The sequence below is a fragment of the Bufo bufo genome, chromosome 2 (assembly GCF_905171765.1).
Source record: "Bufo bufo chromosome 2, aBufBuf1.1, whole genome shotgun sequence".
NCBI lineage: Eukaryota > Metazoa > Chordata > Amphibia > Anura > Bufonidae > Bufo > Bufo bufo.
Window position 1 is genome coordinate 6,974,367 of NC_053390.1, and position 19,102 is coordinate 6,993,468.

Genomic DNA, 19,102 nt, shown 5'->3' on the forward strand with positions numbered 1-19,102 from the left:
AATGAATGGGTCGGTATTCAGTGCGGGTGCAATGCGTTCAACTCAGGCATCGCATCCGCGCGGAATACTCGCCCATCTGCTGAAGCCACCTGGACACCGGTAGATAGGCCCGACACACGTTTGATCAAAAATGTGCACAAAGAGCTTCCATTTGTCATGTACAGTAGGTAGAGCGCCCCTGTAATCCAGAATAATCCCCGGTTCTATTATCTGCATGTGTAGTGGTGGCCGCCGGATGGTTTTTCTTTGCTGTTTTCACAAAGCTATTTTTTTTTTCTGGGGATGGTCTTGTGTGAGGGCTCACTTTTGGGGGGGAGAGAAATGTGACCATTTTATTGGCACTATTTTGGGGTATATGGTACTTTTTGGACGCTTGATATTGTGCTTTTTGAGTGGCCAATGAAAAAGCTTTTATAGCACCATTTTCATTTCCTTTTTCCGGCGTTCACCTGATGGGATGGATCATGGAATATTTTTATAGATCCGGTCATCGCCGCATCTGTGAGGAGTCCCCCACTAGGGGACTCCAACTTTTCAGGGTCTGATCCCCGTCCAGGAGCTCCACCCTGGACCGTTTCCCGGCCCGACCACAGTCGTGTGGATCAACCCTTGGGCCCCTCGCAGACGAGCTAATCCACATCGCGGCTCCCAGCCTGCCAGGAGTCACGTAGCATTATATTAATTTATGATGCTATGTAACCCTTACAGTTCTGGAATGTATTGGATAACACTGACTTCAGAAGGTTGCGTCCTATGTGGCACACGGCAGCCATTTTTCTTTAGAATCATCACAACAATTCACATTCTTTTGTCATTTTACTTTTTAATAACAATTTATCAAAACGCATTGCAAATTCTAATCGTTTTCGGTCTTCGGCAACTCTTCTTCTGAGTCGGGTGGCGCTCCGGCCGAATCGTTTGCGGGTCGGGGAACAAGATGAACAGATATGCAGATCGGGGTTTCCATGACCGTTTGCTGCGACTCTTTCAGGATATCTGGTTCCTCATTCAAAGAAACGTTGAGAAGATGAATTATGGTGTCAGGAGCAGAGTCCCTCATATGCATCTGAAGGGCACGGCCACAGAGTCAGGTCTCCTGATGCCGTTTTGGAAGAGCAAACGAGGAGTAGAGGATGAAAGGACGGAAATCGCACAGGGCAGATGCTACACATCATCCTCCCCCTCCTCTTTGATTTCACTCTTGATTTCCACTTCGTAAATGTCGTCGTTAATTTTGCCGATGCGCTCGTACACAATGGTTGAAGGCTTTTTGGAAGTGAAAGTCACCTCAGAGTTAGTCAGGTTGTATTCCGTTTGCGTCGACTCGCTCGCCATTCCAGGTTTCACGTACTCAGTCTCCGCCTGGACCTCGTAATAGAACGGGACATGGAATTGGGGCTCATTCTCTAAGCGTCTTTTCTTGCTTCTAGAGCGTTTTTTTCTGAGCGACTCTTGAATAATGGACTCGCCCTGCTCAACCGACGGAAAAATGGATGGCACCGCGTCCTGCTTCAAGGCCCGGCCATAGTGAGTGATTCTGTACGAGTCCACAGTGAAGTGTTTTGAACACAGGAAATAGTTTTTTTCCTTTTTTTGCGCACCTTCCAGCACTTTGTTGGCGAGAACCTCGAGGTCTTGGAAGCGTTGACCAGTTTGTGACAGCCATGATTTTATTCTTGGTAATTCACTAGGAAACTTATGCAGAATGATGTCTCCGCTCTGGCCTTTCCGGCCCGACTTGCTTAGGCATTGGTTCACCAGACAAGATGGCATGACTCCACTTCTAGGGTTACCTAGCGAAGAAAGGTGAAAGATCCATTAAGATAAGTGAATTCTGCCAATCCGGCTGCAGCTTTTCTTATTTGCATTTTTTGGTAACTCGTTTGACACTTTAAACAGAACTAAACTTTCTAGGTCTTCATATTTGTATCGTCAGCCAAGGTCCACATCAGAAGACAGTTTAACCCCATAATTCATACAAGTGTTAATGTATTCTCTTGCCCTGTATACCCCAAAGGCGAGATGATGAGGAATCTCAAGCTGCTGTTGCTAGGCAGGGCTGGCACCACCCCTTCCTCTCTAGGAGCATCTTGTAAGGCTACTTTCCGTCATGTATCTGCACAGACGGATCCGTCATGAACGGATCCGTTTGTATTATCTGTAACATAGCCAAGACGGATCAGTCTTGAACACCACTGAAAGTCAATGGAGGACGGATCAGTTTTCTATTGTGTCATAGAAAACGGATCCGTCCCCATTGACTTACAGAACGCGTGTCAGAACGGATCCGTTTGGCTCAGTTTCGTCAGACGGACACCAAAACGCTGCAAGACAAAATGGAGACGGAACGGAGGCAAACTGATCCATTTTGGACCGCTTGTGAGAGCCCATGACGGATCTCACAAACGCAAAGCCAAAACGCGAGTGAAAGTAGCCCAAGCACGTAAGAGCGTTGGGAAGCAGAGTTTAAAGGGGAATCTTCTGGCCAAGTGGATTATATGCAGCCAAGGCTTCAGCGTGTGTGCCAGCCCTTGAGGCAAAGAGTTACTGAACGCAGCAGAAAGGTAACGCACCTACACTGTGTCTAAAGACTTCTCTGCATACTGGTGGGAGTACAGGGCTTCATGTTCCCTATCCTATCAGAGGGACAGAAGGGCCCTCAGTTCAGAGATATCATATAGGTAGTGGGAGAGGTCGTACAGTCTGACTGAGCGGCCTCCCAGGAACTGTGCAGTCCACGTGTACAGCGCCTGTGTGAAGCATCCGCTGCAGGGGACTTGTTGCATAACACCCGGCCATTGCCTCCACGCTGGACCCGGCCTTGTATCTCAATGTTTACCCTTCAAGGGCACCTCAACCGATACCTGACAGGAGAGCCCCAGAACCAGGGATTGCCCCCCCCGTTTTGTCAGGGGACAGATATTGGGGTAAGGGCTCATTCAGACGGCCGTATTCACTTCAATGGTGCGCCGTTAGCATCTGTAGTTCCATTCCATGCATGCCCCCCCTCCCAAAAAAAAATAGATCATGTCCTATACATTTCTATATATGGCCGGCCCTATGCGTTCCGAAAAATGCTGAACGCACATAGCTGGTATCCGTGCAATTTGCGGACTGAAGGCGTCTGAATGTCCACCATTCACTACAGACCAAGTGCATGTCGTGAGAACCCGACTGGATCAGACCATGTAATAAAATCTTATTATCAAATACAAAATGTTGATCGGAACGAGGCGTCCAGATAAAAACCCCGGCGTCATTGGCGGTTCAGCACACCCAGTAATTATTCCACTTTCTGAACTGAGGGGGGGACGGAAGGGGTCAATATTCCATATTATCCTGGATATATTAAGGGTTAAAGCAACACTTCTGTTTCTGGTTCCATTTTACATCACTCTGTGCGGCCATTTTGCATCCTTTTAACGCCCATTAAAACTGTGTAGTTTACTGGTTTTTTTACGTACGAACAGCCCCAGACACTGAATGAGGTGGAGTACATAAGCCCCTGTCCTCGCTGTGGGGCCCACCTTAGTGAATCGCGTGGAGGAAGGGGATGTTCTCTCACTTCCGTGCATAACAAAAAAAGGTGTTTTTATGATGTCAGTGATTTTCATCCTTTTAGGGTCAAACCTTCCAAGAAAGTTCGGGCCATTTTACTAAGCTTCAAGACAGATTTTTTGTAACCTTGGGGCCGGTCTCTGAGCCCCGCGTGACGTCACCGCATCCCAGTGGCAGAGCCCCGCGTGACGTCACCGCATCCCAGTGGCAGAGCCCCGCGTGACGTCACCGCATCCCAGTGGCAGAGCCCCGCGTGACGTCACCGCATCCCAGTGGCAGAGCCCCGCGTGACGTCACCGCATCCCAGTGGCAGAGCCCCGCGTGACGTCACCGCATCCCAGTGGCAGAGCCCCGCGTGACGTCACCGCATCCCAGTGGCAGAGCCCCGCGTGACGTCACCGCATCCCAGTGGCAGAGCCCCGCGTGACGTCACCGCATCCCAGTGGCAGAGCCCCGCGTGACGTCACCGCATCCCAGTGGCAGAGCCCCGCGTGACGTCACCGCATCCCAGTGGCAGAGCCCCGCGTGACGTCACCGCATCCCAGTGGCAGAGCCCCGCGTGACGTCACCGCATCCCAGTGGCAGAGCCCCGCGTGACGTCACCGCATCCCAGTGGCAGAGCCCCGCGTGACGTCACCGCATCCCAGTGGCAGAGCCCCGCGTGACGTCACCGCATCCCAGTGGCAGAGCCCCGCGTGACGTCACCGCATCCCAGTGGCAGAGCCCCGCGTGACGTCACCGCATCCCAGTGGCAGAGCCCCGCGTGACGTCACCGCATCCCAGTGGCAGAGCCCCGCGTGACGTCACCGCATCCCAGTGGCAGAGCCCCGCGTGACGTCACCGCATCCCAGTGGCAGAGCCCCGCGTGACGTCACCGCATCCCAGTGGCAGAGCCCCGCGTGACGTCACCGCATCCCAGTGGCAGAGCCCCGCGTGACGTCACCGCATCCCAGTGGCAGAGCCCCGCTTCCGCCTCCCTACAAGCCCCTGCACTGTCAGGGTCTGAAACATTAGGCTCGGACTTACAGAGCTCCCCGTGCTGGCGATCTGTCCGCGGTCCGATTTCTCTCAATCACAAGCATTCATCTGAAACAACAATAAAAAAAGAGTCAATAAAACAAAGCACCTGATTGTAAACGCAGAAAACACTGGATAAACCGGAAACGAGCCCCAAAATAAACGTCCCAACATGAAGGGAACCGTGATGGCCAGTGCGCCCGCGAACACATGCAAGCTGCCATCTTGACTCACCCGTCTGGCGATGCACAGGTAAGCCCTTATTACCCTTGCGCGAGCCGGTCTGAAATGAAATGCAGTCACCGGGAGCAGGCAGTTCCGAGAACAGCCCGATGAAGGCCCCCCCTGTTTCCCACATTTCATATCAGACCGGCTCGCGGCCCAGGCACAGGTAAGGGCTTACCTGTGCCTCGCCGGACGGGCGAGTTAAGATGGCAGCTCGCATGTGTTGGTGGGCAAACACGGCGAACTGGCCATCACTGGAAGGGAACGCTCCACATCTACAGCTGGGGAAGTTTCTGAGAAATGATCTTCTTGAGGTTTTATTCGACACCCCATTAACCACTTCCCAACCGCTGACGTACGTGTACGCAGAAGTCAGGTCAGTGGATTGGTAGCTATGAAGATGGCGGACCTCTATGGACGCCTTCACACGCTGCAGATTTTGTCGCTGAATTTCCCGCGACTAAAAATCAGTTCCATTCACTGGAATGAGGCCCGTAGAAATCCGTGTGCGCTCAGCCCCACTCAGGTGAATGGAACGGATGTAAAGTCTCTCAAAATCGGCGGCATGTGAAGCCGGCCTTACATGTGCGCTCCGAAGGCATCCGTGCTGGTCCCGTGTTCATATGAAGAAGCTTTAATACACGCAAAGGAGCAATGGGGGCGTCGCCGTTACACCTAACAGCTCAGCCTCATTGAAAGGGCCGGGAAGTGTAAAACGCAGAGAGAGTCTTGACGTTACGCTTACGGCCTTTGCTAAGTCACAGGGGTCTGAATACGGCGATGAAAAGAAACTAAAAACCCATAAAACTATATTAATGTGGTATCGCTGTAATTGTACTGACCCGGAGAATGAAGAGAACAGGTCAGTTTTATCTCATAGGGAACGCTGTAAACACAACCCATAAAACTATATAAATGTGGTATCACTGTAATCGTACTGACCCGGAGAATGAAGAGAACAGGTCAGTTTTATCTCATAGAGAACGCTGTAAAAACAAAACCCATAAAACTATATAAATGTGGTATCTCTGTAATCGTACTGACCCGGAGAATGAAGAGAACAGGTCAGTTTTATCTCATAGGGAACGCTGTAAATACAAAACCTATAAAACTATATAAATGTGGTATCTCTGTAATCGTACTGACCCAGAGAATGAAGGAAACAGGTCTGTTTTATCTCATAGGGAACGCTGTAAAAACAAAACCCATAAAACTATATAAATGTGGTATCACTGTAATCGTACTGACCCAGAGAATGAAGGGAACAGGTCAGTTTTATCTCATAGGGAACGCTGTAAATACAAAACCCATAAAACTATATAAATGTGGTATCTCTGTAATCGTACTGACCCGGAGAATGAAGAGAACAGGTCAGTTTTATCTCATAGGGAACGCTGTAAATACAAAACCTATAAAACTATATAAATGTGGTATCACTGTAATCGTACTGACCCGGAGAATGAAGAGAACAGGACAGTTTTATCTCATAGTGAACGCTGTAAACAGAAAACCCATAAAACTATATAAATGTGGTATCACTGTAATAGTACTGACCCGGAGAATGAAGAGAACAGGACAGTTTTATCTCATAGTGAACGCTGTAAACAGAAAACCCATAAAACTATATAAATGTGGTATCACTGTAATCGTACTGACCCGGAGAATGAAGAGAACAGGACAGTTTTATCTCATAGTGAACGCTGTAAACAGAAAACCCATAAAACTATATAAATGTGGTATCACTGTAATCGTACTGACCTGGAGAATGAAGAGAACAGGTCAGTTTTATCTCATAGGGAACACTGTAAAAACAAAACCCATAAAACTATATAAATGTGGTATCACTGTAATCGTACTGACCCGGAGAATGAAGAGAACAGGTCAGTTTTATCTCATAGGGAACACTGTAAAAACAAAACCCATAAAACTATATAAATGTGGTATCACTGTAATCGTACTGACCCAGAGAATGAAGAGAACAGGTCAGTTTTATCTCATAGGGAACGCTGTAAAAACAAAACCCATAAAACTATATAAATGTGGTATCACTGTAATCGTACTGACCAAGAGAATGAAGAGAACAGGTCAGTTTTATCTCATAGGGAACAATGTAAATACAAAACCCATAAAACTATATAAATGTGGTATCACTGTAATCGTACTGACCCAGAGAATGAAGAGAACAGGTCAGTTTTATCTCATAGGGAACGCTGTAAAAACAAAACCCATAAAACTATATAAATGTGGTATCACTGTAATCGTACTGACCCGGAGAATGAAGAGAACAGGTTAGTTTTATCTCATAGGAAACACTGTAAATACAAAACCCATAAAACTATATAAATGTGGTATCTCTGTAATCGTACTGACCCGGAGAATGAAGAGAACAGGACAGTTTTATCTCATAGTGAACGCTGTAAACAGAAAACCCATAAAACTATATAAATGTGGTATCACTGTAATCGTACTGACCGGAGAATGAAGAGAACAGGACAGTTTTATCTCATAGGGAATGCTGTAAATACAAAACCCATAAAACTATATAAATATGGTATTACCATAATCGTACTGACCGGAGAATGAAGAGAACAGGTCAGATTTATCTCATAGGGAACGCTGTAAAAACAAAACCCATAAAACTATATAAATGTGGTATTAACATATTGCAGTTATAGTTAGATAATGGACATGGACATAAAGTCCAGACTTCTAATGTGGATATCCTCAAATGGAAGCTAAAAGTGGATGAAGGGTTTAGGAGTTTCAGCTCCTTTACATGAGGCACCCTGTTTTTAAAGGGACCAAAAGTAATTTGACAATTGACTCTCGGGCAATTCCTTCATTATTTCATTCTCAATTAAGCACATAAAAGGCCTGGAGTTGATGCGAGATGTGCTGCTTGCATCTTGAAGATTTTGCTGAGAAGTAAACATGCGGTCAAAGGTGAAACAAGCCCTCCTTCATCTGTGAAAACAGAAAAACCCCACCCGAGAAGGTGCTAAACTATTAGGAGCTGCAAAATCTACAGTGTGGTTCATCCTGAGAAAGAACGAAAGCTCTGGTGACCTCGACAATGTAAAAGACCTGGACGTCCCGGGAAGACACCAGCGGTGGATGATGGCAGAATAATTACCACGGTGTAGAGAAGCCCCTTCACAGGAGCCGACCAAGTGACCACACTCTCCAGGATACAGGCGAATCAATGTCCAAATCTACCATAGAGAGAAGACGGCATGAAAGTAATGCAGAGGGTTCACTGCGCGGTGCAGCCGCTCCTCAGCCTCCAGGATAAGAAGGCCAGACTGGCACACTACTGGAAGAACGTTCTGTGGACGACGAAACCAAGATCAACCTCTACCAGAATGATGGAAAGAACAAAGTACGGAGAAGGTGCGGTACAGCTCATCATCCAAAGCATACCGCATCATCCGTAGTACACGGCGGAGGCAGGGCGATGCTTGGGCAGGTATGGCTGCCGGTGGCCCCGGGGCCCTACTGTTTATTGATGATGTGACACAGGACGACGGAAGCAGCCGGATGAATTCTGGGGTGGTCAGAGACAGACTGTGCGCTCAGATCCAGCCAAACTGATCGGTCGGCGTTCATAAGACGGATGGACAATGACCTGAACCATAAAGCCGAAGCGACCCAGGAGTTTATTACAGAAGTGGAATATTCCAGAACGGCCGAGTCCTCGGATCTGAACCCAACAGAGCGCGTCACTGGTCACAGACTAAACCTCAGACAGAAAGGCCACAAACCGCAACTGAAAACCGCGGCAGTAAAGGCCGAGTCCCCGGGTCTGAACCCAACAGAGCGCGTCACTGGTCACAGACTAAACCTCAGAGAGAAAGGCCACAAACCGCAACTGAAAACCGCGGCAGTAAAGGCCGAGTCCCCGGGTCTGAACCCAACAGAGCGCGTCACTGGTCACAGACTAAACCTCAGACAGAAAGGTCACAAACCGCAACTGAAAACCGCGGCAGTAAAGGCCGAGTCCCCGGGTCTGAACCCAACAGAACGCGTCACTGGTCACAGACTGAACCTCAGAGAGAAAGGCAACAAACCGCAACTGAAAACCGCGGCAGTAAAGACCGAGTCCCCGGGTCTGAACCCAACAGAGCGCGTCACTGGTCACAGACTAAACCTCAGAGAGAAAGGCCACAAACAGCAACGGAAAACTGCGGCAGTAAAGACCGAGTCTCCGGATCTGAACCCAACAGAGCGCGTCACTGGTCACAGACTGAACCTCAGAGAGAAAGGCCACAAACCGCAACTGAAAACCGCGGCAGTAAAGACCGAGTCCCCGGGTCTGAACCCAACAGAGCGCGTAACTGGTCACAGACTAAACCTCAGACAGAAAGGCCACAAACCGCAACTGAAAACCGCGTCAGTAAAGGCCGAGTCCCCGGGTCTGAACCCAACAGAACGTGTCACTGGTCACAGACTAAACCTCAGAGAGAAAGGCCACAAACAGCAACGGAAAACCGCGGCAGTAAAGGCCGAGTCCTCGGATCTGAACCCAACAGAACGTGTCACTGGTCACAGACTAAACCTCAGACAGAAAGGCCACAAACCGCAACTGAAAACCGCGGCAGTAAAGACCGAGTCCCCGAGTCTGAACCCAACAGAGCGCGTCACTGGTCACAGACTAAACCTCAGAGAGAAAGGCCACAAACCGCAACGGAAAACCGCGGCAGTAAAGACCGAGTCCTCGGGTCTGAACCCAACAGAGCGCGTCACTGGTCACAGACTAAACCTCAGAGAGAAAGGCAACAAACCGCGGCAGTAAAGACCGAGTCCTCGGGTCTGAACCCAACAGAGCGTGTCACTGGTCACAGACTAAACCTCAGAGAGAAAGGCCACAAACCGCAACTGAAAACCGCGGCAGTAAAGACCGAGTCCCCGGGTCTGAACCCAACAGAGCGCGTCACTAGTCACAGAATAAACCTCAGAGAGAAAGGCAACAAACCGCAACTGAAAACCGCGGCAGTAAAGACCGAGTCCTCGGGTCTGAACCCAACAGAACGCGTCACTGGTCACAGACTAAACCCATAGGGGTGCGCCCTAAAGCACAAACACACGCGCCCCGCGCACGTGTGTGAGTAATATATATTATACATACACACACAGGCCGGGCCTCACCCTAGTGTTGCCGTGACTCCGCCTCTGCGCCTAGGAACAATATATAGGGGGGGGGGGCACATAAGATACCACAGTCAAAAATGGGGGGGGCACTAATAATTTTCACCACTTAATCATAGTACTGAAAAAAATTATTAGGTATATATAAATAAGATTACAGACTCGGGGAGCACTGCGGTCTGCGGGGGGACCTCGTTATTGTACTATCCTAATACCTAAAAGAGAAGCTTTCAGGAGTTCTCCTTTCTTCCTCGGTTTTGCTTCAGACTTTTGGAGAGTTTCTCTCTTTCTCAGCTTTTCTTTAGAGTTTAGCAGTTTCAGCGCAATAATAAAATAATTTACTTACAAAAGAAGCTGTTCAGTCGTCTGCTCTGCCGCCCTCCGCTCTGCCGCCCTCCGCTCTGCCGCCGCGGATCTTCCCCTCCTTTGTCTCTCCTCAGTGCGCAGGTGCACTGTTATGGGGGGGATCTGTGGATGACAGACACTGTTATGGGGGGGATCTGTGGATGACGGACACTGTTATGGGGGGGATCTGTGGATGACGGACACTGTTATGGGGGGATCTGTGGATGACGGACACTGTTATGGGGGGATCTGTGGATGACGGACACTGTTATGGGGGGATCTGTGGATGACGGACACTGTTATGGGGGGATCTGTGGATGACGGACACTGTTATGGGGGGGATCTGTGGATGACGGACACTGTTATGGGGGGGATCTGTGGATGACGGACACTGTTATGGGGGGGATCTGTGGATGACGGACACTGTTATGGGGGGGATCTGTGGATGACGGACACTGTTATGGGGGGGATCTGTGGATGACGGACACTGTTATGGGGGGGATCTGTGGATGACGGACACTGTTATGGGGGGGATCTGTGGATGACGGACACTGTTATGGGGGGGATCTGTGGATGACAGACACTGTTATGGGGGGGATCTGTGGATGACAGACACTGTTATGGGGGGGATCTGTGGATGACGGACACTGTTATGGGGGGGATCTGTGGATGACGGACACTGTTATGGGGGGGATCTGTGGATGACGGACACTGTTATGGGGGGATCTGTGGATGACGGACACTGTTATGGGGGGATCTGTGGATGACGGACACTGTTATGGGGGGATCTGTGGATGACGGACACTGTTATGGGGGGGATCTGTGGATGACGGACACTGTTATGGGGGGATCTGTGGATGACGGACACTGTTATGGGGGGGATCTGTGCATGACGGACACTGTTATGGGGGGGATCTGTTGATGACGGACACTGTTATGGGGGGGATCTGTGCATGACGGACACTGTTATGGGGGGGATCTGTGCATGACGGACACTGTTATGGGGGGGATCTGTGCATGACGGACACTGTTATGGGGGGATCTGTGGATGACGGACACTGTTATGGGGGGATCTGTGGATGACGGACACTTATGGGGGGGGATCTGTGGATGACGGACACTTATGGGGGGGGATCTGTGGATGACGGACACTTATGGGGGGGGATCTGTGGATGACGGACACTTATGGGGGGGGATCTGTGGATGACGGACACTTATGGGGGGGGATCTGTGGATGACGGACACTGTTATGGGGGGGATCTGTGGATGACGGACACTGTTATGGGGGGATCTGTGGATGACGGACACTGTTATGGGGGGGATCTGTGGATGACGGACACTGTTATGGGGGGGATCTGTGGATGACGGACACTGTTATGGGGGGGATCTGTGGATGACGGACACTGTTATGGGGGGGATCTGTGGATGACGGACACTGTTATGGGGGGGATCTGTTGATGACGGACACTGTTATGGGGGGGATCTGTGCATGACGGACACTGTTATGGGGGGGATCTGTTGATGACGGACACTGTTATGGGGGGGATCTGTGCATGACGGACACTGTTATGGGGGGGATCTGTGCATGACGGACACTGTTATGGGGGGGATCTGTGCATGACGGACACTGTTATGGGGGGGATCTGTGCATGACGGACACTGTTATGGGGGGATCTGTGGATGACGGACACTGTTATGGGGGGATCTGTGGATGACGGACACTTATGGGGGGGGATCTGTGGATGACGGACACTTATGGGGGGGGATCTGTGGATGACGGACACTTATGGGGGGGGATCTGTGGATGACAGACACTTATGGGGGGGGATCTGTGGATGACGGACACTGTTATGGGGGGGATCTGTGGATGACGGACACTGTTATGGGGGGGATCTGTGGATGACGGACACTGTTATGGGGGGATCTGTGGATGACGGACACTGTTATGGGGGGGATCTGTGGATGACGGACACTGTTATGGGGGGGATCTGTGGATGACGGACACTGTTATGGGGGGGATCTGTGGATGACGGACACTGTTATGGGGGGGATCTGTGGATGACGGACACTGTTATGGGGGGGGATCTGTGGATGACGGACACTGTTATGGGGGGGATCTGTGGATGACGGACACTGTTATGGGGGGGATCTGTGGATGACGGACACTGTTATGGGGGGGATCTGTGGATGACAGACACTGTTATGGGGGGGATCTGTGGATGACAGACACTTATAGGGGGATCTGTGGATGACGGACACTGTTATGGGGGGGATCTGTGGATGACGGACACTGTTATGGGGGGGATCTGTGGATGACAGACACTGTTATGGGGGGGATCTGTGGATGACAGACACTTATAGGGGGATCTGTGGATGACGGACACTGTTATGGGGGGGATCTGTGGATGACAGACACTGTTATGGGGGGGATCTGTGGATGACAGACACTGTTATGGGGGGGATCTGTGGATGACAGACACTTATAGGGGGATCTGTGGATGACGGACACTGTTATGGGGGGGATCTGTGGATGACGGACACTGTTATGGGGGGGATCTGTGGATGACGGACACTGTTATGGGGGGGATCTGTGGATGACGGACACTGTTATGGGGGGGATCTGTGGATGACGGACACTGTTATGGGGGGGATCTGTGGATGACGGACACTGTTATGGGGGGGGATCTGTGGATGACGGACACTGTTATGGGGGGGATCTGTGGATGACGGACACTGTTATGGGGGGGATCTGTGGATGACGGACACTGTTATGGGGGGGATCTGTGGATGACGGACACTGTTATGGGGGGGATCTGTGGATGACGGACACTGTTATGGGGGGGATCTGTGCATGACGGACACTGTTATGGGGGGATCTGTGGATGACGGACACTGTTATGGGGGGATCTGTGGATGACGGACACTGTTATGGGGGGATCTGTGGATGACGGACACTGTTATGGGGGGATCTGTGGATGACGGACACTGTTATGGGGGGATCTGTGGATGACGGACACTGTTATGGGGGGATCTGTGGATGACGGACACTGTTATGGGGGGGATCTGTGCATGACGGACACTGTTATGGGGGGGATCTGTTGATGACGGACACTGTTATGGGGGGGATCTGTGCATGACGGACACTGTTATGGGGGGGATCTGTGCATGACGGACACTGTTATGGGGGGGATCTGTGCATGACGGACACTGTTATGGGGGGATCTGTGGATGACGGACACTGTTATGGGGGGATCTGTGGATGACGGACACTTATGGGGGGGGATCTGTGGATGACGGACACTTATGGGGGGGGATCTGTGGATGACGGACACTTATGAGGGGGGATCTGTGGATGACGGACACTTATGGGGGGGGATCTGTGGATGACGGACACTTATGGGGGGGGATCTGTGGATGACGGACACTGTTATGGGGGGGATCTGTGGATGACGGACACTGTTATGGGGGGATCTGTGGATGACGGACACTGTTATGGGGGGGATCTGTGGATGACGGACACTGTTATGGGGGGGATCTGTGGATGACGGACACTGTTATGGGGGGGATCTGTGGATGACGGACACTGTTATGGGGGGGATCTGTGGATGACGGACACTGTTATGGGGGGGATCTGTTGATGACGGACACTGTTATGGGGGGGATCTGTGCATGACGGACACTGTTATGGGGGGGATCTGTTGATGACGGACACTGTTATGGGGGGGATCTGTGCATGACGGACACTGTTATGGGGGGGATCTGTGCATGACGGACACTGTTATGGGGGGGATCTGTGCATGACGGACACTGTTATGGGGGGATCTGTGGATGACGGACACTGTTATGGGGGGATCTGTGGATGACGGACACTTATGGGGGGGGATCTGTGGATGACGGACACTTATGGGGGGGGATCTGTGGATGACGGACACTTATGGGGGGGGATCTGTGGATGACGGACACTTATGGGGGGGGATCTGTGGATGACGGACACTGTTATGGGGGGGATCTGTGGATGACGGACACTGTTATGGGGGGGATCTGTGGATGACGGACACTGTTATGGGGGGATCTGTGGATGACGGACACTGTTATGGGGGGGATCTGTGGATGACGGACACTGTTATGGGGGGGATCTGTGGATGACGGACACTGTTATGGGGGGGGTCTGTGGATGACGGACACTGTTATGGGGGGGGATCTGTGGATGACGGACACTGTTATGGGGGGGATCTGTGGATGACGGACACTGTTATGGGGGGGATCTGTGGATGACGGACACTGTTATGGGGGGGATCTGTGGATGACAGACACTGTTATGGGGGGGATCTGTGGATGACAGACACTTATAGGGGGATCTGTGGATGACGGACACTGTTATGGGGGGGATCTGTGGATGACGGACACTGTTATGGGGGGGATCTGTGGATGACAGACACTGTTATGGGGGGGATCTGTGGATGACAGACACTTATAGGGGGATCTGTGGATGACGGACACTGTTATGGGGGGGATCTGTGGATGACAGACACTGTTATGGGGGGGGGATCTGTGGATGACAGACACTGTTATGGGGGGGGATCTGTGGATGACAGACACTTATAGGGGGATCTGTGGATGACGGACACTGTTATGGGGGGGATCTGTGGATGACGGACACTGTTATGGGGGGGATCTGTGGATGACGGACACTGTTATGGGGGGGATCTGTGGATGACGGACACTGTTATGGGGGGGATCTGTGGATGACGGACACTGTTATGGGGGGGATCTGTGGATGACGGACACTGTTATGGGGGGGATCTGTGGATGACGGACACTGTTATGGGGGGGATCTGTGGATGACGGACACTGTTATGGGGGGGATCTGTGGATGACGGACACTGTTATGGGGGGGATCTGTGCATGACGGACACTGTTATGGGGGGATCTGTGGATGACGGACACTGTTATGGGGGGATCTGTGGATGACGGACACTTATGGGGGGGGATCTGTGGATGACGGACACTTATGGGGGGGGATCTGTGGATGACGGACACTTATGGGGGGGGATCTGTGGATGACGGACACTTATGGGGGGGGATCTGTGGATGACGGACACTGTTATGGGGGGGATCTGTGGATGACGGACACTGTTATGGGGGGGATCTGTGGATGACGGACACTGTTATGGGGGGATCTGTGGATGACGGACACTGTTATGGGGGGGATCTGTGGATGACGGACACTGTTATGGGGGGGATCTGTGGATGACGGACACTGTTATGGGGGGGATCTGTGGATGACGGACACTGTTATGGGGGGGATCTGTGGATGACGGACACTGTTATGGGGGGGGATCTGTGGATGACGGACACTGTTATGGGGGGGGATCTGTGGATGACGGACACTGTTATGGGGGGGGATCTGTGGATGACGGACACTGTTATGGGGGGGGATCTGTGGATGACGGACACTGTTATGGGGGGGGATCTGTGGATGACGGACACTGTTATGGGGGGGATCTGTGGATGACGGACACTGTTATGGGGGGGATCTGTGGATGACGGACACTGTTATGGGGGGGATCTGTGGATGACAGACACTGTTATGGGGGGGATCTGTGGATGACAGACACTTATAGGGGGATCTGTGGATGACGGACACTGTTATGGGGGGGATCTGTGGATGACGGACACTGTTATGGGGGGGATCTGTGGATGACAGACACTGTTATGGGGGGGATCTGTGGATGACAGACACTTATAGGGGGATCTGTGGATGACGGACACTGTTATGGGGGGGATCTGTGGATGACAGACACTGTTATGGGGGGGATCTGTGGATGACAGACACTGTTATGGGGGGGATCTGTGGATGACAGACACTTATAGGGGGATCTGTGGATGACGGACACTGTTATGGGGGGGATCTGTGGATGACGGACACTGTTATGGGGGGGATCTGTGGATGACGGACACTGTTATGGGGGGGATCTGTGGATGACGGACACTGTTATGGGGGGGATCTGTGGATGACGGACACTGTTATGGGGGGGATCTGTGGATGACGGACACTGTTATGGGGGGGATCTGTGGATGACGGACACTGTTATGGGGGGGATCTGTGGATGACGGACACTGTTATGGGGGGGATCTGTGGATGACGGACACTGTTATGGGGGGGATCTGTGGATGACGGACACTGTTATGGGGGGGATCTGTGGATGACGGACACTGTTATGGGGGGGATCTGTGGATGACGGACACTGTTATGGGGGGGATCTGTGGATGACGGACACTGTTATGGGGGGGATCTGTGGATGACGGACACTGTTATGGGGGGGATCTGTGGATGACGGACACTGTTATGGGGGGGATCTGTGGATGACGGACACTGTTATGGGGGGGATCTGTGGATGACGGACACTGTTATGGGGGGGATCTGTGGATGACGGACACTGTTATGGGGGGGATCTGTGGATGACGGACACTGTTATGGGGGGGATCTGTGGATGACGGACACTGTTATGGGGGGGATCTGTGGATGACGGACACTGTTATGGGGGGGATCTGTGGATGACGGACACTGTTATGGGGGGGATCTGTGGATGACGGACACTGTTATGGGGGGGATCTGTGGATGACGGACACTTATGGGGGGGATCTGTGGATGACGGACACTTATGGGGGGGATCTGTGGATGACGGACACTTATGGGGGGGATCTGTGGATGACGGACACTGTTATGGGGGGGATCTGTGGATGACGGACACTGTTATGGGGGGGATCTGTGGATGACGGACACTGTTATGGGGGGGATCTGTGGATGACGGACACTGTTATGGGGGGGATCTGTGGATGACGGACACTGTTATGGGGGGGATCTGTGGATGACGGACACTGTTATGGGGGGGATCTGTGGATGACGGACACTGTTATGGGGGGGATCTGTGGATGACGGACACTGTTATGGGGGGGATCTGTGGATGACGGACACTGTTATGGGGGGGATCTGTGGATGACGGACACTGTTATGGGGGGGATCTGTGGATGACGGACACTGTTATGGGGGGGATCTGTGGATGACGGACACTGTTATGGGGGGGATCTGTGGATGACGGACACTGTTATGGGGGGGATCTGTGGATGACGGACACTGTTATGGGGGGATCTGTGGATGACGGACACTGTTATGGGGGGATCTGTGGATGACGGACACTGTTATGGGGGGGATCTGTGGATGACGGACACTTATGGGGGGGATCTGTGGATGACGGACACTTATGGGGGGGATCTGTGGATGACGGACACTTATGGGGGGGGATCTGTGGATGACGGACACTTATGGGGGGGATCTGTGGATGACGGACACTGTTATGGGGGGGATCTGTGGATGACGGACACTGTTATGGGGGGGATCTGTGGATGACGGACACTTATGGGGGGGATCTGTGGATGACGGACACTGTTATGGGGGGATCTGTGGATTACATATGACTGAGGAGGGCTATCAGGGGATATTATACAGGGGGTAATATAACTAGTGGTATCAGGGTACATTATAAAGGGGTGATATAACTGAGGAGGGCTATTAAGGACATTATACAGGGTGATATAAGTTATATTACCCCTGTATAATGTCTGATAGTAGCCCTCCTCAGTTATATTACCCCTCATGTACCCTGATACCACTAGTTATATTACCCCGCCCTGTATAATATGGGGTATAACTGAGGGGCATCGGGGTATAACTGAGGGGCATCGGGGAATAACTGAGGGGCATCGGGGTATAACTGAGGGGCATCGGGGTATATCTGAGGGGCATCGGGGTATATCTGAGGGGCATCGGGGTATATCTGAGGGGCATCGGGGTATAACTGAGGGGCATCGGGGTATATCTGAGGGGCATCGGGGTATAACTGAGGGGCACCGGGGTATAACTGAGGGGCACCGGGGTATAACTGAGGGGCACCGGGGTATAACTGAGGGGCACCGGGGTATAACTGAGGGGCACCGGGGTATAACTGAGGGGCACCGGGGTATAACTGAGGGGCATCGGGGTATAACTGAGGGGCACCGGCGTATAACTGAGGGGCATCGGGGTAATACAGGGGACCACAGAGGAGACGTAGCACTGTGACCACCACCGATGGATTGCAGGGTGGTCGTAACCATGGAAACAAGCCGTGTGTAATGAGGGAGGCACCCTGGAGAAGCTACTGCCATTAACCCCATAAATGCCGTGGGAGGACCCCTGTACGGTGTCAGAGGAGACAAGCCCCTGTGTCAGTTCATAGTTCTAGGAGGCGTTTTCTCTGCGGTTTTTGCCGGTGTCCAGACTTACCGTCGCCCCGATCAGCGCCCGTCCATGGGGTGAGGCGCAGAGGCCCCGCCGTCCATTACAGGCCTCGCCGCCCGGCCACTTCTCCTGCGGTTCCTTCCTCTCTGCGGCTTTTCCCCGGCAGTGTGTACGCGGCTCTGACAGGAGCTCAGGACACAGAAGCCCCGGGGAGAGCCTCACTGGACGCTGCACCGCCGGATCTCATTCTCAGCCTCTGACTTCCGGTTTCCCCTTCTCCACTTCCGGATGCCCCTTCCGCCTCTTTCCTTCTCCATAGATTCTCTCCTGTGTGAGGGCAGAGACGCCGCTGCTGAGGGGATGAGAGCGGAAGGAGACAGACAGAACCTGCGGCTCAGGGACTATATGCACACGGAAGGAGACCACAGAGAGGTCGTGCGACCCGCGAGGACCAATCAGGAGCAGGCGCGCGCAAGGCATTGTGGGGCTTGTAGGAGAAAGCCTGTGTGATGCGATCACATGACCTCCAGA

General features: G+C 52.1%; 1 protein-coding gene across 1 annotated transcript; it reads right to left on the reverse strand.

Annotated features, from left to right (window-relative positions):
- Positions 1 to 797: 797 nt before the first annotated feature.
- LOC120991968 (THAP domain-containing protein 5-like) lies at positions 798 to 18,892 on the reverse strand. Its single transcript, XM_040420727.1, has 3 exons — positions 18,617 to 18,892; positions 4,585 to 4,644; positions 798 to 1,793 (listed from the first exon to the last, which is right to left on the reverse strand). Exon 3 carries the CDS (start codon positions 1,771 to 1,773, stop codon positions 1,165 to 1,167), a length of 609 nt encoding a protein of 202 aa, XP_040276661.1. The 5' UTR covers positions 1,774 to 1,793; positions 4,585 to 4,644; positions 18,617 to 18,892; the 3' UTR covers positions 798 to 1,164.
- Between the last annotated feature and the right edge of the window lie 210 nt (positions 18,893 to 19,102).